This window comes from Notolabrus celidotus, chromosome 11, assembly GCF_009762535.1.
Source record: "Notolabrus celidotus isolate fNotCel1 chromosome 11, fNotCel1.pri, whole genome shotgun sequence".
Taxonomy (NCBI): Eukaryota; Metazoa; Chordata; class Actinopteri; order Labriformes; family Labridae; genus Notolabrus; species Notolabrus celidotus.
Genome location: NC_048282.1, coordinates 22,382,932 through 22,405,788, shown reverse-complemented (window position 1 = coordinate 22,405,788; position 22,857 = coordinate 22,382,932). Strand labels below are relative to the sequence as shown.

Here is a 22,857-nt window from a genome sequence, read left to right as displayed (position 1 = left end):
TAACAATATGCCAGATTATTACAGACTGACTATTTCTATACCAGAACAATCTGCAGGTTTAAAATCTCAAGGTCAATAGTCAGTTACTAATTTCTTAAAGAAAAATAATCTATCTCAGAATAACAAGATGACCAACCTATTTTCTATTTGTTCTCTGATCACTTTAAGTGTTTATTAGAAATTAGAAGTGCTAGAAGCCAAAGATGGCGTATTGACATAGCAAGGAAGATTAATTACCTTCAGTCAGTTCTACATCAGATGCCCTTTTTTTTGGCCACAACACAGGGCTGGATCATGCTTTTAACTGGTACTGCTTACTTTTTGTGTTTTCCAGTGCCCTGTTAGTCCATATAGAATTATTGCCTGTGTCAGTTAATGTAAAAAAAACACAGGCAGGACCTTTATTTAACATAATTTAATCAGTAAACTTTACCTTCCTTTTAAATTATGTATCAAAATGTGTTTGCTGTTAAAGTCGAACAAAAGCACTTAGACTCCAAAAGTCAAAACTGGATCCAGATTTAAAAAAACGCCATCAAACTGAAAACCAGAGTAGGATGTACAAAGTGAACTGTGCCGAAGCAGTTTCACATACCGGCCCCCTCTCTTTCTTCTGTCTGTCTCACAGCTGTGTCTCATATGTTCATGAGGCCCCTGGAAGTGTGAGACACCAGAAGGGGAACATTTGCAATAGCTCAGCTCCACCTGGTTAGGCTGTTTTAACAGGCCGCTGCTCTGTGCAGTGCACACAGTGGGGTTACACCAAAAACGTAGACATGGGCGGACAGAACAGGCAGACAAAGAGGGTGGGAGAGGGAAAAATGTGCCTCCACCCTCTCCTGTCCTTGCACCCCAACCTCACACTGCTTCATTTGAGGGTCAGTTTACCCTGAAAAAAAAGGTTTTACTGTATCGTCTGTGGGCTGGCCTGGTTGGACCCCCCTCCAATCGACCTCATCCGCCTTCCTGCATGCACAGGCCTTCAAAGGATTGCTGCCTGCTGTTCTCTGAGGCAACACGTGAAATAAATATTAATCTGACCTCTGACCGCACGCTTTGAGCTCCGAAACAGAGATAACCAGGCAGACGAAAAAAATCACTGACTCATAATAGAGATTAAACCTGCATGATATGAAAAGTACGCCATGTGTCATTATTATTATAACCATATGAGGTGGGGTGATTTAACAATATTAACGGAGCACATCAACAATAAACAACAGATCCTATTTGTCTTTGTGCCATGCAGAGACAAAAAGAGTTGTGTTGTTTTTGAAACAGTTTCCACGGATGTTTCACTGCTGTGTGGTCTTTGTTAGAAGTTAGTGTCATGTTCCAACCTGAGGAAGTGTGGAGGTGTGTATTTGCACAGATTGTCTTAGATTATAGTGGGAGGAGTTTGTGTGTAAGTGGACTGAAAATGCTCCAGGCTGAAAGCTGAAAATGAGCTCAGTAAAATTCAACATAAAACAGGCAAAAAAAAAAGGGAAAACAGGGAGAAGAAGTTGATCCAACTGTATGGGTGTATGATGAGATGTGTGACTTAATAGTAAGAAATGTATCAGTACTCAGTTTGAAAGTGTACACTGATTAATATATAAGTTGTTGTGTGTGTTTCTCTGCAGTTTCTTTTCTGAGTGTCGGAAGGTTCAAACACTACTTGTTCTGCTTTTCTGCTTTAGTTGTCCTCGTCAAAGGCCTCTCAGTGCAGCTCACCCACCCGGGCCTCAGCCTGTGCCCTCTGTTTACTGTGACTGTCATCAGGCCCATGGAGGCCCTAACAAAGGGGGGTCTGTTCCTATTGTCCTGCCCAGGATTGTCAGCCCCTCTCTGGGCACAAACCGAGCCAAGGGCTGGGGGGTTGCTGCAGGAGTTTGACCTCGCAAACCTTCACTGCAAGGGCAAGAGAGCAAGCGAACGAGGGTAAGACAATGAAAGAATGAGAGAAGAAAGTGAAGGAAAGAGAAAAAAAAGAGAGGAAGATGTATAGTTCTAACTGGAACCAAGACCCTTTCAAGTCCCCTGTCGGAAACTGCTGTAATGTAAACACCTGCGGCCATTAGCTGATTTTATCTGAGGCCCTGGATAGAGATGTTTATATGTTACAGGCTACTACTGAAGGGCCATTTAAAAGCAACTACAGGATTAGATATACAGAATGAGTAGTGGCTGGGCTATGCAAGCTTTCAGCATGTTGAATTGTCATTGGAAAAATAGGAGTGGAACGCCTTTGAAGACAAGAACAACCACATTAAACGAGCAGGAAGGTGAGCTAAGTGTGGAAGACCCTGAGACATGCTCTGCCTCCTCCTTTCCTCCCTTCCTCTGTTTGCAATCATAGCCTAAGTCGTCTGGCAGCCTCTCTTGCTGTGCCATTGAAGTCTAATTTTATTGTCATAAAAATCACCTGGCAAGCCATAGCCCTAAAACATCTCAACTGCAGAGCCTGTAAAAGCTCCTCTCTCTGGTTTTAGGAGGTCTAGGGAGATAAAGTGGTCGTTTCTGTTCCCTCCGCCTGCCTGTGTCAGCGAGAGCGAAGCGCACCAGAGGGTCAGGAGCGTTCCATTAAAGTGTGGTGTTTAAGAGGTGCTTGGGCCAGGGGGGCAGATGGAAGGATGAAGCAGCTGCCAAACATCTGTACCCCTCCTTCGCAGTCTGCGCTCTGTCTGCACCGCTGCCTTTGTCACCAACTTCCTGCTCTAGCCGTGGGGATAAAAATGCAGGGATATCAAAAATGCAGCATGAAATGTCAGCTGTGAGGCTGTAAAAGCTGCCTCTGCGACATCAAAGGATATATTACTTTTAAGTTTCATAACCATGCAAAGCAAAGTATTCAGAGTGCACCTGCAGAACACTGACTGACTACCATAGAGCAGCATTGAAAGTGCATGTTTCAACCTCTCCCACAGTACTGAAGTATTCACCCACACCGCCTTATACTCTCTGATATGAAGTCTGTTATTTCCCTTAAGCATACTGTAACTGAAAGGCTTATTGTCACGGCACATCTGTCATTAGTGGATCCACTAGGGATTGTGGGAAAGAAATGACGACATGCTCTTTAATATAAAGTTAAAGAGGCACCATGATACAGATCCTGTCCTAATCCGTTTTGTATTTGCACATGTAGCCTCAAGTGCTTCAGTAACTGCAAACAAAATCAACTTTGCCTTTCTCCATTAGAAAACCCACAAATCTCTCTCTCTCTCTCTCTCTCTCTCTCTCTCTCTCTCTCTCTCTCTCTCTCTCTCTCTCTCTCTCTCTCTCACTCTCTCTCTCTCTCTCTCCCTCTCTCTCTCCCTCTCTCTCTCCCTCTCTCTCTCCCTCTCTCTCTCCCTGCTCCTCCCAGCATGCAGCGCCTCCTCACAACTTGTTCGTGTCTCTCTTGATCTGCTCGCAGCCTCCACACTCGCTGCACTACACTTGGAAGTTGTTGGCTACAGGTTGCGGATGAGGACGGAGGTCCGCGCGAGCTCAACTTGTAAGAAAAACCCCAAAACACTCTTCAAAGGACTCTGAAGTAAAGTTTGATGTTTCATTTTGGAGCACTTCCCTCAACATGAGGGTCCGTACTTGACTTTGGATTTTAGAAACAGGCTGCCTGTTGAACAACGTTTGATATCCTCTCTGCAAGAGTTTCGGCGATTACAAGTGAGCGTAATTACGCACGGCGAGCACCATGGCACCGATGTTGGACAAACGTGCTCCCGCTTTGCTCATGGTTTGGAGCTACTGCGTCCTGGCGGATACCGCTTTCACGAACTTTACTTTGGACAACGAGTTCCATTCCAGCTTCATTCACCGCCGCTTGAAGAGCCAGGAGCGCAGAGAGATGCAGCGCGAGATCCTGTCGATCCTGGGGCTGCCGCACCGGCCGCGACCCCACCTCCACGGCAAGCACAACGCTGCCCCGATGTTTATGTTGGACTTGTATAACGCCATGTCCATAGAGGGGGACGAGGACAGATACTCCTACCCATACAAACCCGTGTTCACCACCCAGGGGCCCCCAATAGCCAGCCTGCAAGACAACAACTTCTTGAACGATGCAGACATGGTCATGAGCTTTGTCAATTTAGGTAGGCTGCTTTTTTCCTCTCGTCATCTAGAACAACTTCTTTATATGCCACTATTTTGCAGTGAAGTCTTATGCACTACTTATAGTCCAGTTAATCTGAATTATGCCATACAAAGTATTTTGATTATGAATGTTTAGTCTGAAATGTAGGAGCACCGTGTAATTTGGACCACATTGTGACCACTACAGGGACATAAGAAGTCCATTAAAGAAGTTTCTTAATGTGCACTATGTTTTCACATAGTTTTGTTTTCAAGTTTATGTAGCAACTCTTAAGCCATCATCTGCTGGCATTTACATGCTATTATATTCTATCAAGACTTTATTGGCTAGAAGACTTTATAAAAATGTTAATACTGCTCTTCACTTGGTGCAACACATTTTAGTTTTTAGGACCCAGCATGAATATGTAAGACATAAAGTTTTCCACAAGTACAAGGTGATAGGTCAGTTGTGGTGTCATTTCATCTCGGAGCAGCATGTGTCTTTCCCTGGTGTTACACACGCATGCACACTAAGGCGATTAGCACATTAACTGTTTACAAAGAAATTGGTGCTGTCTCCCAGCCATTGCTAGGAGTGTCACATTCCAGTGTCCCACTCTGTTAACAGCTGTGCAACCATCTAATGTTCAGGTGCTGCGCTGTGGATGATGATGGAGGCAGCCAGCAGATAATATGTCAACCATGTGTTATCTAAAGAATGAGTAAGTCAACAGCAGACTGGGTTCAAAGTGCACTGGGTCCTCCCTGCACTCTAACCTGGAGACATCCCTGTAGACGCTCAGACTACAGAATAATAGCAATCAATGATGATACAGACTCAGTTTAGTCCACGTAAGTTGATCTCACAGTGAGTCATGATGTGATTTGGTTGTACCTTAATCCAATAGTTTGGTTCTGGTTGTTGGATGTTGTTTCTGGACTGCTGTGCTTATCTTATCAGGATGTTGGCAGAAACAGTCCTGGAATATTTTATTGCTGTCAGGAACAGTGAGAGGTTTTTAAATGCAAATAATCACAACATTTACAGGCTGTGTCAGATTTATTGACAGATAAATCCATCATTAGTTTCAATTTGTTGAATAAATTACGTAGTCACAGGAACTGCCTCACTTATCTCCCAGCTGTGTTATTTTGGTTTGTCAACCTTTGACATCATTTGGCACAGAATGCTGAGCTTATTCTGGGGCTGTAGTGTTTGCAAGACACCAGATATTTTGGTACAATTCTGCAAGAAGTTGGAAGTTTACACTCCAATCCTGGAAAGATCATTGTTGGAGCGACTTGGCAGGAGAGAGGGAGGTGACACTGGCTTCTTTGCTGCACTGTGTAATTACTGTGGAAGCTGCTGCATTGTGACTATTTTTGACAGGCTGTGACACAGATGGATTCGACCGCAGAGTCTCGCAAAGTCAAGGGCCTCGTGAAGTCAGCGGCCAAGGCTGCACGCAGTAAGCTGAAGAGAAAGGAGAGATAAATAAAGGGGAGAGGAGATATGATCAGGACTCTGGAAGATGCTTAAAGCAGGCGGAAAATCTAAACAAAGATGAGCCGCATCAGCGGGAGAGAACATTTTTATCGAATTTATCAGGCAGATCATGGAAAGAAAGTCACACTGCCTTGCTACGGTCTTGTGGGTAATGTAATTACTGATGGCATTTACCCAGGTTGAGTCTTCCTCACTGGTCATGTTCAGAGTTTCCATGTATTTCATTCATTTGGTTATTAAAATCAGCATTTGTGTTTGGATTATGTGAGCAATCTGCCACATGTTGAAGGCAAGAAAATATAATACAATCAAATATGTGTCCGGGCGCCTTGATTCAAAACAGACAATATGTTGTTTCATTATTCTTCACGTGAGAGAGAAAGACAGAGAGGGACACAGAGAAGTAAGTGATGGCTATCAAATGGATCGACTATTTCCTCTCTGAATTCCTTCCTTTCCACATTTTGCTCATTGTGGGTTTGTTTTCTTATTTAGGATGTCTGCAAGCAAAATGAGTGTGGCTTTTATTTAAAAGTCCGTCCCTCAAAACTCTGCATGTCTCCAGAACTACCGTGCCAAGGTACATTAGTCAGACTCCATAGACTGGTTACTGCTTCCTGAGAGGCTGTTTTCCTGCACTGGTCTGTATTTTTATTTACAACCATGACTAAACATTATGGCAAGATCATGACTGATTATGTTTAGTAAACCACAGAGATGCAATAGTAGAAGTCATCGGATATAAAAAAGAGCTTTCACTATCTCATCCTTTTCCTTCCTGATTGCCACTCAGGGGAGCACACACTGTTTTTTTTTTTTGTCAGCTGGTGTGAGTGTCTCAGACTCAAGTGCAGCCAATTAGCACTCGGGGCGTGGGCTTTGGGACAGACCCCAGGTCAGGGACGTCCTCTCACTGAGTCACTGCTGTTTAAAAGCCCAGCTGTGTAAATGGCTTACGGCATACATGCAGAATGTACACGTAACACACGTCACCCAGGCACAGGGTGTGTGCCGGACATGCCATGATAACACGCCAACAAGTGAACGCAACACACACACATTCCCTGTCACTAGAGGTGGCGACAGCGGAGTGACGAAAAAAGAACAGAAAGAAAGTAATGAAACGTGTTGTTTTATGTATTACCTGCCAACATTAATAGGAAAACTCTCTATCAGGCTATCCATCTGCTCACACATACAGAAATAAGTCATACTTTGTCATAATTATTCAATGTTGTCTCAGCGGTCCCTGGCAGCATTAGCCCTCAGCCACCACAAATTAAAGCATTTCCCCTCCATCAAATCCGCAGCTTCCAGGACTTTTGGCCACTTCTTAAACATGAGCTGAGCATTAGTTCAGCTCAGTTCATGTCAGTCTCACACAAGCCAGTCACACTGCAGTCACATGCGCAAACACATAATGCCCAGCATTAAATGTCACTTTACACCACGCAGACCACAGGAAGGGACTGTGACTTTGGCTTCAGCTATTTGCTTCCTGTATGACTTAAAAAGTAGAAGCATCATCACCTGTGATTGTTTGTGTGGGTTGGTGGAGGGGTTTATTGTCTGTTACTGTAAAATGCTATCGTGAGTTGTGTTAGTCACAGCTTCCTTTTTTCTTTGCTCTCATTCAGTCCTGCTCTGAATAACATAGCCTTAGGTGTGTGTTACGGTAAGAGGTGACTCTACCTTTTAAGCATCACAAACATCACCAGATGTTTCCTTTAATCAATCAATCTTTATTTGTATAGCGCCAATCACAACAAATGTTATCTCTAAACGCTTTTCCGAACATAGGAGGTCTAGACCACTCTATGTCAAATTATAAACAGAGACCCAACACCAAGACAGGATAAGACTCAGTCTTACCCCACCTTAATCCACCATGAGCATTGCACCCTGTATATTTAGCTAGTTACAGCGGTGAGGAAAAACTTCCTTTAATAGGCAGAAACTTCAGTTAGAACCAGACTCATGTTAGACAGCCATCTGCCTCGACCGAGTTCGGTCTGGAAAGAGGGATAGAGGAGAATAAGGGAAAGAGGGAGCAGTGATAGTGATGAGACAAGTAGTAGGAGCTGTTGCCGCTGGAGTCCAGCATGTCCGTATTAGCTGGTGTCTGGAACGTCCACAGCAGGAGGAGGTCTACGGCAGCTCAGAGGAACCTACGAGACAAGGGAGCTCAGGGACTCCAGAAAGGTCTATGGTTAGTAACTTTAATGGGACAGGCAGAGTTAAAGTAAGTGATGGGGGGGTTGGGGGGGAGAAGGTGAGATAGGATCCCAGTGTGTCAGTGTGCCAGTTCCCCCGGCAGTCTAAGCCTATAGCAGCATAACTAAGAGCTGGTCCAAGCCTGAGCCAGCGCTAACTATAAGCTTTATCAAAAAATAAAGTTTTAAGCCTACTCTTAAAAGTAGAGATGGTGTCTGCCTCCCGGATCCTGACAGAGAGAGATTCAAAACTTACAAAGACTGTTAGGAAAGTTTTCCTTTTACATATAGGGAGGTTTTGGTCATTATTGCTTTTAACATTATGCACAAGATTGTTTTACAAGTGCTTTTGCGTTGATGTCCCTTATAGTTATACAAACCAGTATCATTATTATACTGCAAAAACTTGAAACTAAGCTAATGTTTTTGTCTTATTTCTAGTAAAAAAAAGTCTTAGACTTTGTATAAGCCACCTTTACCTGACAAATCCTGAAAAATAACTTATTTCAAGATTTTGCAAGCCAAAAATAAGACCTGAATTACTTGTGATGAGTAAAAATCTGCTGGAAATCAGTGGCAACCCCCCGTCTTGAGAAATGAAGCCAATGCAGAAGTGCTAAAAACCTGCAGTTCCTCCAGTGTCCACTTGCAACTTGGTCTGAATAGCCCATTTCTATATCCTTGCACACTGTACAGGGGTGAGAACTTTTTTTTATATGACTCATTAGTTTAGACAATATTGATATTACAAGTTTGGCATAAGTATGGAAACACTTGGCTTTTAGTGAGGAGGCTAAAGACATGCCCCAACTCCACCATCTTGACTCTTGCTAGATCGGACAAAAGTTGAGTCAGCGTTTCTAATATGGCGACTGCAGTCGATAACTCAGCTTCGTAAGCCAGTAGGTGATGTTACTGACCCTCCATGTTTAATCAAGCCTATGGTATTATCTTGAAACAGAACCTTTATCTAGACCTGGTGAATGTGTCTTACCCTGCATTCATGTGGTGTCGGAAAATCAGAAAAATTAGTTTCCCAGTTGGAAAATGCACTTTAACGCCAGCTCAAGACAGAACAATAACTGCAAAACTGGGGAAATAATTTGTTGCCCAACTTACCAACTTGAAGTCATATTCGTCATCAATATGGCGGGCACAGGATATTTTGTTAAAGACAAGAAACACTTTTTTTATTAATCCACATATTGTACTTTAACCCCTCAAAGACCTAGACCATTTTTAGTGGTGCCAGACTCTCCTGAATTTATATTGAATATGCTGAATGAGACGTGGTATCAATGGAAAGCTGAGAATGTCCGCTGTAACTGAGTTTTTAAAGCTTGTTGATAGGATTAGCAGTTCAAAAGTTATCAAACATATAACAACAAGTAGCCGTCGCCGGCTGTCTAGGTCTTTGAGGGTTAACTTCATGCTCTTTATAGTGACATTCCACACATCTTCTTCATAGCATCTGCATTGTTTGCTGTTGTGACAATGTTCCAACTCTCTAAGTTGAAAGCATGTGAACACATAAAAAAATGACACCCTAACTCAGAAACTGGGACCACCTCAGGAGCACATGATTGAAGCATTGAATTCAGTCCAATGAGATGGAGTCTTTTTTTTACTACAGTAGAAATAAAAGAAAAGCGCTGGCTTGGTATAGAGTTTTTGCAGTGTAGGTTGAGGATGTTGATGTTCCGTGTAGATTTTCTCACAGGTCTGCGCCTGTGTAACATCTAATGCTTGTTCTGTCTGCACATTCACAGGGAGTTGCTGTTACAAAGTAAAAGCATCCAAAGAGAACAAATATATCAAGTCTTTAAAACAAAAGCGCTACCAAGGCACATTTAATTGCTCAGTGCTCTGCTGCTGTTAATCCGCTCCAGATGTGAAACTAAACAGAGTTAAAATGTTGTAAACAAACAAAAATCCACAGCTTTCTCTCTCTCATTTTAGCAAAATGCAGCATTTAAAGAGTCTGACCCAATTCAAGCCGCCATGTTGCACATAGCGAGCAGTTTAATTGAGTCATATTGAAGCGTCGCCCTATGTTTAACCAGTCAGTTAAAGCTGTGATCAGAGGAGAGATCGTACAGACTTGGTAGAGTGAGTCAGCACCAGCAGGTAATTATCTTCTGCGTTACCGTGGTGACCTGACGGGGCACCACCTGGCCCTCCACCCATTCACAGCCCTGTGTCTGCTCCCACAGGAGCTGCCTGCCACACAGTTGTCTGCCAGCTCTCTCTGCTTTATAGAACGTGTTAATATGAAGGTAATGGGGAGCAAAGAGGGGAAGAAATGTGTAACTGGTCAATTAGTTTGGGTTTATTAGAGAGTTTGGCTCTTAGGCAGCATTGTGTCACACTTAGTGGTGGACAAAGTTCATAGCTTCATTACTTAAGTCAAAGTATAGATCCTCCTGATCAAATATTACTCCAATACAAGTGAAAGTTAATCTGTCAGATTGTTACTTGAGTTAAAGTCCTGAAGTACTTCCTTTTAAAAATACTTTTTAGAAGTACTTCTTAAAAAATCTCTAAATGTTGTGTTTTCACAATACATAAATGCAGCCAAGAATACATAGGAGTACATTCTGTTACATTCTGTTTATCTAGAAATCATTACTTGAAATCTCTAAAAACTATACCATGAATAAAAACAGAAACTAAGTTACTCCAAGCACAGACAACTTAGTTTGAAATGTTCATCTGGAATGAAACAAATGTTATAGCTCAACACGCTTTCTCAAGTTGGATAGTGAATGTTTGTGTGTTTGGGCAGAGTGGGAAACAGGGAGAACATTTCAAATGATACGTATCATTCTTCATTTCAAAAACCTCTAACACGGGCTGAAGATATGGCCATGGGTGCTCAGGATGAGAGTTATAGCCATCATTACCACCTCTAAATGAACTTCCTGATCTGAGTGAAATCTGCTCTGTTTGCTCCATTTTCAACCGTGGAGACACAGGATATACAGGTACGACTAAACCACTGAGACAAACAGAACTACACAAACACATTTTACTGTCTTTGGGATCAGATTTCAGAAAAGAGAACAAAAATTCTTGAGCTGACTTCAAAGCTAAAGTAGTGAGTAACTTAAGCATTGATAGAAATGTAGTGGAGTAAAAAGTACTGTCTTCTAAATGTAGTGATAAGTTTCCCCCCAAAATAATTCTCAAGTAAAGTACAGATACTCCATAAAATTAACTTAAGTACAGTACTCAAGTTAATTTACTTTGTTACCGTCCACCACTGGTCACACTCACCGCTGCAGTTGCATCGCACCAGAGGCAAGCAGAGCTAGTTTCATAGCGGATGGCAGAGAAGCCAAGAAGTCCACCTTTGTAATATCTAAGCTCAAATATCTGTCTTCTTTTTTTTTTAAAAACATACTCGTATCTCCTGTTGCTTCTCCCCCCGCCTGTCTCTTTATTGCTCCTCGCATTCCTCTCCACAGCGGGCTCATGGTGCCGAGGCTAATACAGATGTTTTCCTGCCAAAGCAGCTGTGCAGAGAAACTTTATCTTTTCTGAGTCCAACAAGTCCCCTCACCTCGACCTCCACCATCATGTCTGGCCCTGTCTCCAATCTGTCCCGCACGCACCACCATCTGATACTAGATTTCCCTCCCTACCCTCCTTAAACCAACAGTATTGATTATCAGCACCGGCCTCCCAGTTTAAATTAGTTAGTTATCATACGGTCTCTGAGGTGCTGTGTGGTGTTTAGTCTCCAACCTCCAGCTCTGGCCCTCACCTCTAGAGGTTTAAACCTCCCGTGTTTCCAGACATAAAACATTTCAACACTTTCTCAAGTTCTTTAGTGTGTTTTTCCACTCCGCAGCTCTCACTCTCTCTCTCTCTCTCTCTCTCTCTCACACACACACACACACACACACACACACACACACACACACACACACACACACACACACACACACAAACACACTTCCTCCGGGCCCGAGACACAGCTTTCCTTCTCTCTCGACATCATTTCCAACTCCTCTCTAAAACACACACTTACTCACACTCTACTATTTTAGTCTGTCATTGTGTTTTTGTACTTTGATGGATCATTTTGCGTGAGTTGCCACCTTAAATGATCCTTAGTAGGTTCCCATCACAAGAGGATCAGGAAACTGAAAGAGTAGTATGAGCTTTAGGCCTTCCTCCTCTGTCCTTGTGTTAGCACGCTTTTCTCGCTCTTATAGTTTCACGTAATTGCTTCTGTTTACACTCCCAGCGGAATCAAAGCACATGCATGTGTATGTACATGCATGGAAATGTGTTTAGGGACCTTTTCTGAACTTAAACAGCAATGTTCCTGAAGCTAATTAGTGTTATTGAGTGCATGTTTTATTGGCTTCTTCTGGACAGGGAGGAAGGTAACAGTTGGTACAAATAGCTCTGCTTCACTGTCAGGTAATTTCTCTTAATGTTCTCCACAACTTGACATTTCATGTCCAGGTTTGACTTGAAAAGAAGTACCACAACTGGAGACAAAACATCTCACCACAGCTGAGAAGATCCAGGATATGTTATTTATTTGAACAATGTGGTATCTCTGAGATCACCTGTTGAACCCAGGAGTCCAGAATGACATCTGGATGCACATAGCAGAGCCCCTGTACTCTTGGCCGGGCTCAGGCACTTGCTGGGAGAGATGATGAAACACTCTGTGGGTGGGACTTGACAATGTGGCGAGTGGTCAAAAGACCCAGATGCACTGAGCAGCGGGAGTTTTAGGTCTGCCTCGGTGATGGACGGACCTCCTTCATTGCCAGGAATGTTGGGTTCATTTTAGTTCTCCTTATAATTTCCCTCTCCCTCTTTTTCCTGTCCATCTCTGTGGATATAGCTGCTATTATCATGGTGTACTCACAGACTTTGCCCTGCTTTCCAATATGTGAGAAGCACAAAAACTTAAGAAAGAGGTAAAAAGTGCAGTGAACCACCAAAGACAATCTTTTCATCTGTTTGCCACTTCTCTTTCATCTGGGTTTCTTTAGCCTCTTCTTCTCAGCGACCAGCAGCACATATACTCCCCTGCACCTCTACGATGGCTGATACTTAAGATGCATTTCCACCAAGCATTCCAGGGTCTTTTAGCCCCCAGAACTACTTTAACCTGAACTAAAAGGTTCCTGTGCCCCCATTGTTGTCTGCGTTTCGACCGTGGACTGAAGTCCCGGGTAGCTTGTGCAAATCAGGCCAGTGACGTATGGAGAAAAAAAAAGTAAATGCACTCAACCACCAGACCAGTAGAGGGCAGTAAAACAAAGTTGAAGGCCATTCATCACAGATGACACCATAGAAGCAGACGGACAGGCAGGTATCATTATGAGCAACACAACAGTTAGCCTGTTAGCATGGAAGAGACTCAGATCGGCCGGTGTTTTGGTTTAAACAGCGACCCTGTTAACTGCTGACTTTCAGCTGGATTCATCCCTCATAAATGTCTTTTGACGATCATTAAATATTTGATGAGGACATTTTGACATCTTAATAAAAAAAAAAACTAGTTTGCTTTCCCAGGAACTCCCTCTGTGTTTCAACAGCTGTGTAAACTCCACAAACACTGACACGTTCAGCTGAAGGTCTCCAGTTTGCAGGGTCACTATTAAAACCGTAACACCAAGAAGGCTACTGATACAAGCTGCTAAATCAAGTGAATCACACCTTCTTATTTTTTTGAAAAGTAACACTCACATACAAAAAGATGGAACAAATGAAAACAAATGAAAGAAAGAGAAATCAAGTGAATCACAGATGTTTGACGTTATTGTGGACGATGGGCGGAATAAAAACACTGTGGTTAATCTACCAATCAGACACGTTCAGCATTGTAGGCCCTGCCCCCCGAAAGTCCCGGGACCTTTGAAAAGTACTGCCCCCCCTAAAAAGCTTTTTAGGGGGGAGATTATCTACCCCTGAACTAAAGTTAGACCCTGGGTCCACAGGTCAAAACTCATGTAGTTCAGGGGTAATGTCCCTCTGGTTGAAAAACGCCCTAAGAAACAAGCTGAGAGAGCAGATGTGGGCCATAGCACAGCTAGAGATTCAGGGACAGACAGCTTGGCCGCTGCAAAAACAAATAGCCCCTTGCTTGGCGCTAGGGCACAGATGAGAGTAAGGAGTTGAGTGGAGAGAAAGAAAGAAAGGTACTTAATTGATCAGGGGGGAAATTCAATTTTTTCACTCATGCTATTTTGGACATGCTACACATACAGTTTTTTTTTTTGGTATATACATACAAATGCACACACATGCAGTGAACATGCTTAGGGAGAGATGTCAGAGTGAGGATACTGCCGTCAACCAGCGCACCCAGAGCAGTTGGGGGTTCAGTGCATTGCTCAAGGGCACCTCGGCTGTGCCCAGGCAAGTGAACCAGCACCTCTCCAGCCACCAGTCCACTTGCCAAACTTCGTCCATACTGGGACTCGAACCGGTGGTTCCCAAGCCAAGTCCCTATGGACTGAGCTACTGCCGCCCCAGCAAGAGAGCCAAAAAAGACCAAACGTATAGAAAAGGTGGATCATGAATGAATGCCATGCCATTACCATTACTGTCTTGATTCCTTTCCCTTGTTGGTATATGAAGTTGCTCCAGAGCATTTGTGTGAGGGCTGTCATGTGTTTGTGGATAGTAAAACACTGTTTTAGAGCCACCTACCCTGCCCAGTCACCAGCTGCACCGTGTGATGTGTGTTAGCTCTCTGCGTTAGCGGAAGCCAGTAATACTGACCAGATTCCTCACCAGACTCTGACAGCCAAATCAAAGACTGTAAAAGCTGAGCTACAACTGTACCAACGGGCTTTTATGATAAGTGATGACATTCTGCGTCTGTGCAGCGTGGAATATGAACTGCATGTGGCGGCGTTCTATTTATTTAGGCAAGTGTGCAGCTGTGTTTCCTCTATAGCTCTTTAGTTTATTTTCAATAGCAAGAGGCTGTAATTAAAGGAAATAAACAACAAGCTGTTAAGATCGGAGTGCCAATGTGCCCGTCATGTGTGCGTAAGATGCCAAGAGGAAATTATAAAAGTTTTATGTAGACACCGTGTAGACATGTGTGTGTCCTTTGGGGCCAATGAGTGTATTGTATGTGAATTTTCCTGAGGTCTATAATAAGAGGCGGCTGGGCTGGTCGGGAGGGTGTGGCCCCTGCTGCCACAAAATTAAAGAACATAAAAGCAAAGGGAAGAGGGGAAGAGTGAGTGGGGGAAACTGAATGGCTGTGGTTCCATGTCCCTAAGTTGTTTTATCCTGCGGAAGTACAGATGGTTGCAGTGGTATTAGTGCAGAGAGATCCTTCACTGCTTCGTACAAATCTCTCTGCTCTGCTTCATCCCCTTCTCTCAACACATTATATCACTCAGCACAACAATAGAGGCTGAGGATTTGGGATGTGGTTCCTTTGTTGTCGCTCATGCTTTTCACTAAGGTTCAATCTCCTGACAGATCTCTGAGGGAAGATGATGAAGTTCCCATTTCCGAGATGACTCAATTTGTCCTGCGGGTCCTTTAGTCACTGTAGTGTGTGGGCTCCACGGATTCACCAATTTGGCTTGTAGTAAAGGAGAGGCTTATTCAGAAATAAAAGCATCACAAATATAAATTCCCCAAAAATATTTTTTTTATCAAGCATTAATAGTTATGAAGAAATTGGCCCAACTGTTATTTAAGTGACCCGGTTTCTGATAAAAGATGTTCAGCTTTTTAACTATATCAAAAAGACTGTAAACGGATGTTTTGTTGCTGTTTTAAATTGTAGACAAATGTTTCGCACATCTGTTTCATTAGACAGGTGAGTAAGAGAGGAATCAGCCCATTAAGAACGGTATGTGCATCATACTTTACCCCTGCATGAGTCAGTACCCCAGTTGGGCCACCCCAGGTATAGAGAAAAAAAGTCTGGCCCTGCTGCCAGCACCTCTAATGTTCAGTAATTTTTGCGTTACATCTCATTTTTGTAACTGGTTCAAAAAGCGTAGCATAGTGCTGGGCGATATCTGGGTTGCTGTAACAACTGAATTCCCCCCCCGGGGATCAATAAAGTAATATCTTAAAATTATGTTATCACGTTAAAATATTTCATATCAGTCGATATCGATAATTCTCATCAATCATTTCTCCATTTCAATTTAAATGCAGGTTTTTGGTCCTGAGTGAAAGCTGAAGAAACCAGACAGTTTGTTAGTTTGTATCTGGATTTAGTTTTCTGATAAACTTCTTGAATCCATCATTTCTGATGGTGCTAACAGGAAGCAGGTCTTTTGTGTAAAATGAGATTTTAGTTTTAGTTTGTAATTCTTATTTTTCTCAGATTGAGGTTATTTCCATAATTTGATTTAAATTTACAACAAATACATATACAATTGTGTACTGTGTATCAGTTTAGTAGAGTATTGTTTTGAGTTGTGCTCTTCCCTTTAAGATTACTAAGGCTTACGGGCAGAGTGATGTTGTTCCCCACAGTGCAGTGCAGTGAATGCATCACGGTTGTTCAGTGTTCAGTTGTCCTACAGATGCGGTAGACATTAAACGTGTTAGAAATGCACAGCAGAAGTTGTCTCTGTGCTCTTCCTTTACCCATATCCTGAAAGTATATTTAATAAAGTGTATTAAGTTAGTAGCTAACACAGAGTCGACACAGTGTCAGACTAACGACTCTGCTTTGAGCTGGTAGGTTTGAGTTTTCTTCAGCGTTGCTGTTGCTTGTCTCAGCTGTGTTCACATTCTGCTCCAAACGTCTTTAAGCCCCGCCCACATCTCATCCCACAACATGATTGGCTGTCCAATGCCATCTTCTGCTTCTGTCTAATGTTGGGTGGCAGCTAGCGTTTAAGTCTCATTAGCGCCCCCTCCATTTGAAGTGGCTGGAGGATATAATTACATGTTTATTCATATCAAATTTGTATCGAACATTTTTTATACCTATATCGAGAAAAAATATCGTGATAATTATCGTTATCGAATTATCGCCCAGCACTAGTGTAGCGTAAAAATTATAGTATGGGGGATTCAAGGGTTTTAAATCGGGTTTTATGAAGCCTGATCAGTCAGCTTTCACTTCCCTGGAATCTCGGCTGGTTGCACCTAACATTGGTTGAAATTGTTCAGTGCTGATTAAAAATAAACATAATATGTTGTTACCTAAGCTGCCGTTTTCAGTGTTCATGGTTAACTAAGCAACCGGGCTACTAGATCCAGACTCATTAACCAACAGATATAAGTGGTATCTGTTCGCTGAATCTGAGTCTGTAGTCAGCAGTTCGGTAGCATAGCTTAGCATAAACAGCGGAGACAGCAACAACACATTACTAGATCTTTGCTTTTATCTGCACAAAAAAACAACTGAAACAACCCTTGCATCAACCAAACCCGAAATGCACCCAAACTGTCAACTTAACACCATAGTTTTTACATAAATAGATATAATAATGAACATTTGAGATGACGGCTGTTGGACAGACACAGCCAAGCCAAATTGTTCCCCCTGTTTACATCTCTCATTCGAATTTCCCACAAAAACTCAGGTTTTCTTTAAAATAACTTTAACTTCCTCTTTTTGGTTGGTTCCTGCTGAATGTGTTATATTTTCGATTGGATGTACAGTTTTAGACCTTTGTAAAAAAAACAACGAGATATTGTGCCAAAACCAGGCTTTACAGTCAGATGCATTCCTGTAAGTTTTAGGCTGTTTGAGTATAAATCGCTGCTACATGATGCCCATTGAAGCATGATGTGGAACCCAGCCCTACAGTTTATTGGTGCAGGGTGAGCATGTTTGATGGCCGCAGTGAGAGGGAGAGAGAGAGAGAGGTCAAAAGAGCTGCTGTGAATATAATCTGAGACCTCTTGATTGCCTTCCGGCTGGCATAACCCAGAAAGTTTGGTTTGACCACAGGTCTTAAATGTAAAGACTCCTTTTCCTGTGGTTGCTGTTTCCACACACACGCAGGCTCTGAGGCATGTGTGTGCGTAATCGTGCACGTACGGTTAATGATCGTTAAACTTGAGTAAGTTATTGCATGAAACTCTACTGACCCTTTCCCAGGGAGTCAGCGCTGTCAGGCTCCACAGCAGAACAAATACATCACACAGGCATGATGTCATCAATGGTCGCCAGTGGGCAGGATGTTTCCTAACGTGGTAATCGGCCTACTGTGAGTAGTCACTGTGTACCCGGGAGATTAAACCCTCTTTACTCTTTACAATATAAACATCTTGAGCAATCTGCCCGTTCCGCTTTTTCTTCCTGTCCTTCCTTAATGCTTACGGAAACTATGACTTACTTGTTCCCTGTCCTGTAGTTAAAACATTGTTGAAGTAAGAGCAACAACAAGAGGGAAAGAAACAGATCATTATGGTGCCTAAATCAAACAAATGACTCTATGAAGTATTCAAGTTTTACAATCTTTTTTAATGGCCTCTATGTTCTCATGATAAAATAATCCAGACCTGTTTTGATTGACCAATTACTAAACTACTGTCTGGTTTTGGGACTAAGAGTTAATGGGCTCTGCAGGGGACACAGAGGAGGTCCAGATAATGGTGGCACAGTTATCTCTAGGGAACTGAAGGTGGGATGGGAGGGGAGGAGGGAAGGGAGCTTAAGCCGTCTGTTTGGAGAAGTGAGAGCGGTGCAAAGCATGAGTTCCCCCCTCCTGCGGAGCAGCGGAAGCATGCAAGGTGTGAAAGTGGCTGACAGACACTTGGGCTAATATGAGCCGTCAGATTTGTCCGCTGCTGCTCCGGAGCTGGAGGTGTCGGGGAAGTGTCTTAGGTCTACAGGCCTAGCAGGGGAGAGGGGAGAGGAGGTGAAAGAGAGGGGGAAAGAAAAGAAGGACACGCAAAACATAATAGGGATTAGGGCTGTCACAATATTACATTTTCACCTCCCAATTACTGTGGACAAGAACTCCAGGATAATGATATTACTGCAATAATCATGGAAAATTTAGAAATAAAATGTCAACAATGTTGGTCAAACTAATTCACTATAACCAGTCAAATTTTGTCTTCTAAAGTAAGACAAAGAACATGGAAAGAGAGCTTTTTTAAAAATTAAAATAAAATAAATTTAAAATAAATTAAATCAAATGGATTTCAATCAATCAATCAATCAATCTTTATTTGTATAGCGCCAAATCACAAACGTTATCTCAAGACGCTTTTACAAACATAGCAAGTCTAGACCACTCTATGTCAAATTATGAACAGAGACCCAACACCAAGACAGGATAAGAATCAGTCTTTACCCACCTTAATCCACCATGAGCATTGCACCTCGCAGTGTTTAGCTTGTTACAGTGGCGAGGAAAAACTTCCTTTAACAGGCAGAAACCTCAGGCAGAACCAGACTCATGTTGGATAGCCATCATGCCTGGACCAAGTTGGGTCTGGAAAGAGGGATAGAGGAGAATAAGAGAGAGAGATGATAGTGTTGAGACGAGTAGTTAAATAAAGACATTACTCAATAGCTTTAGGTCGGGGAACATCTGAGGCTTTATATGTTAGCCTGTTAAAGCAACATTAGAGGGAAGCTGTGTGCCCAGTTGGGAAGTATAAATCTTAAAAGATGCTAACAGGGTGTTGATACTGTTGTATCTACTGGTTCCCAGGTTCAAAGTGGGAAGTCTCCACCATCTTCTTCATGTGATGTCTGTGATGTGTTCTGCTGTGCACGTGTGCGGCCTACACAAGTCCATGATGTGGTATCACTGCATCATCAGCAGCAAATCAGATGCAGAACAAATGATAGAAGCAGTGATTTCCGTACGTTTGTGCATGTGAACGTCCCTGCATCTCTAATTATGGATTACAGAAACCCATAATGATTGTGTTACCCTGCTGTGACGCACAAGACTATTCGCTTCACAGGAAATACTTTGTGATCATTGTTTGTGTGCGTTTGAGTATATGTGTGTGCATGTGAGGAGCAGTAACCGATCTGGACTCAGGCGACTCTGAGTGAAAGACTTGTATAGCACGGAAGGGTGTGTTTGTCATGTTTGTGGTGTGTGTATGTTTGCGACACAGGTGGGGCGATGGCTACTCACTTCCTCCCACAGGAAGTCATAAATGCACCACTCGGCTTTGACTGTACCTCTTTCCCTCTTCTAATGACTGCCATGCTGCTGTAATGAACCGTACGAGAAAGACAACAAACAAAAGCAGAACCATAGCAGAGTTTAATGCCACACTCTGTGGAATGCTCAAAAGTTTCTCAGAAAGTGGAAAAAAGTGATTCATGAGTGGAAATGGAAAGCGATGTGAGAGAAATACTACGTGTGGGCAGCATCCAGCTGTTCTCTCAGGCAAAGATAAAGAGCTTTTACAGTGAAGGGGCGGCTGCTCTGGAGGCTAAAGAACAAATCTGGCTTTTTCCTCTGAGGGAGTGCACCTGCACTGAGCTGCAGGAGGAGGAGGAGGAGGGAGGGGCTCCTGGTGTGGTGGAATAAGTACACCCTGAAGCAAAGAGACATAACGGAGAAATGTGAGTGTGAGGAGGTCCAGGGTTCTCAGGATGGATATTAAAATAGAAATGGCTGCCTCACTTCATTGTGTTATATTAAAAGTTACTTTATTTATTCCACTGGAGCCCCTTTATTGAAACTTTCATATGTCATTTGTGTCCCTGGTAAGTTCACCAGAATGACCTTATCTGATACTAAATGTTTCTGCTATTACTACAAGGTTTATATGACTTAACTGCAAATTTGTCTTGAGCACGAAATTATGAATCTCTTTCTCCTGCCTCTGCAGTGGAAAGGAGGTCACCACTTATTTAAGGTCTCGGTCTTGTCTCGGAATCAAAAGCATTTTTACACGGTCTTGTCTCGGTCTCGAACTAGGCGAACTCCATATTTTAGTTAAAGACCGGTCGAGGCCACAACTGAAGCTCTCTGTGTCAACACCTATAACCCATCAGATAAAAACACCTCAAATATTATCTAAAGAAAAAAAAATGCACACAGCTAATGAGAAAAGTAAAGGCTTGGCAAAACAATTCTGCGCTTTTAGCTCTCATTGTCGCTTTGGATAAAAGCATCTGCTAAAATGACATTGTAACATCAAAAGCGAAAAGTTCTACTAACAATGACAACAACGAAACTCAAGGAGTCAAAGACTCTCTCACAGAGCATCAAAAGAAAGACAACAAGACAAAAACAAACCTGGTTTGTGCTGTCAATTGTATTTAAAGCAAACTTAAATAAAACAAACAGAAGTATTTTATTTTATTTAACCTTTATTTAACCAGATGAGACCCATTGAGATCAAGACCTCATTTACAAGGCATCCTGGCCAAGAGGTCAGCAGCACACGTCAAAATAAATAGCACAACTGAACAGCATGGAGCATATGTACGGGCAGTATGTAGAAGCAATCAATAATTTAAAAGTGCAACTTATATTCAAATAAAGTGCAATTTGTGATTACAAAACAGCATTTGAAAACACAGGTGCTCTTCTGGGGTCTGTCTTTCATTTAAGATGGACCCAAAGGCGTCCAGTGAGATAAGATCTGACAGATTCAAGTTCTTCTGGTTCTTCCAAGCAGTAGGAACAACAAAACTGAACGCTCTCTCACCGAACTCTGTCCAAACACGGGGAACACACATTTGTAAAGTGTTGCAGGAGCGCAAGGCATAGTAGCTTTATGATCTTCAAAGTTACACACACAGCTTTTGACATATAAGGACAGGTTACTGCTGCTTCGTACTTCAGGACCTTGAGCCAAACTTTGGGAACCACTTGGCCAGTATGCAATGGAAAGTGGAGTCTGCAGGTGTAGTCATAAACCACAACAACCACTCGTTTGAACTCAAGACTTTTTACACTTCAAAGTTCATGGTCAGTACAAGTAGTGACAGTGGGAAGGATGGTCAGTGAAAAGAGAGGTGATGATTAAGTTGTGATATTGGACAGTTTGAGGTAATCATAGATTGAACACTATCATTTTAGACAATGTGAGCCAACACTGAGCCATGTTGTGGTCAACCGAGAGCAGGCTGTCCCTCATTGAAAAGAATATAATACAGTAGTCATTGTACAGTAGAGCCTTTGTGTAATATCATTAAGCAACTACGTTTAGTAGAGACTTAAATTAGACGGGTGCAGGGGAGGAAGTCCAATGGAAAGACTACTGGAGGGTAAGAGTAGAAACAGAGCTGAGGAGGACAAAGAGGCAGGTGTGCAGTGAAAGGAATTACATCGCACTAGCTGTTCAATGAAAAACGCACACAACATTACATCACTGCACACACAGCTGGTATACCAGAACAAGTGTGCTATCCAGAGTCCAATGCTTTGATTTATGGTGGTGTGCCTGCGGACGGAACTCATCACAGTAGCAGCCTTAGTTGTACATTCTTTATTTATTACAACAAAACTACAAACTTAAGCATGCTCACTAACAAGGCACACTAGCTTGATAAGGTAAACAAAACCATATACCCGTTAGCATGCTAACTTTCAGTTTTCAGCACATCAGTGTGCCTTTAGCTGCTGCTGGAGAGTCTGTATATGCTTGTTGTTATGTTATGAAGTAACACAGGAGTTATCTGGATATAAAAAATGTCATGGAAATAAAATAACGACAGTTAATAAAAAATAAAGATGATAAAATTATCTGCTGATGCTAAGGCTGGCTCTTTTTTTCCTCAAACCAAACAATATTCCTTTTGTAATCATAAAATATGATCTATAATACCACTTTCATTTCTTTAATTTAATATTTAATCCCTTTGAGTCTCTTTGAAGTGTTTTCTGTATAAAAAAGTAGGAAGTGAATCTGGGCAGTTGAGAAACAGAAGTTTGGCTTACTTTTTACTTCAAAGTTTAAGTCAAAAGGTATCAATGATGAAAATTGTTGTCTATTCATTTTAAGTCTGTTGGTCAATCAATAATGTCTGTTTTTTTAGAACATGGAGACAATGTTCAATTCCTCAAAACGTATTTGTATATGAAGTGAAGAGTGTTTATGTGGGGGGTCTGTCTGATGGTTGATGTAGGTGGAGGAAGAGCTCAGGAGATGATGAGAGACAAGGCGCTGACC

The 22,857-nt window shown here is 42.4% G+C and overlaps 1 protein-coding gene across 2 annotated transcripts in view; it reads left to right on the top strand.

Moving 5' to 3' along the window:
• Positions 1-1,809: 1,809 nt before the first annotated feature.
• bmp7b (bone morphogenetic protein 7b) overlaps positions 1,810-22,857 on the top strand; it is a 35,555-nt gene continuing 14,507 nt past the window's right edge. Inside the window, exons 1-3 of one of the 2 annotated variants that reach the window (XM_034695836.1) lie at positions 1,883-1,923; positions 2,218-2,267; positions 3,350-4,079. In XM_034695836.1, the coding sequence (XP_034551727.1) occupies positions 3,680-4,079 (400 nt within the window). In that variant the 5' untranslated portion in view covers positions 1,883-1,923; positions 2,218-2,267; positions 3,350-3,679. Of the gene's footprint in view, positions 1,924-2,217; positions 2,268-3,349; positions 4,080-22,857 lie in introns of both variants that reach the window. The other variant, XM_034695835.1, reaches the window with a different exon arrangement.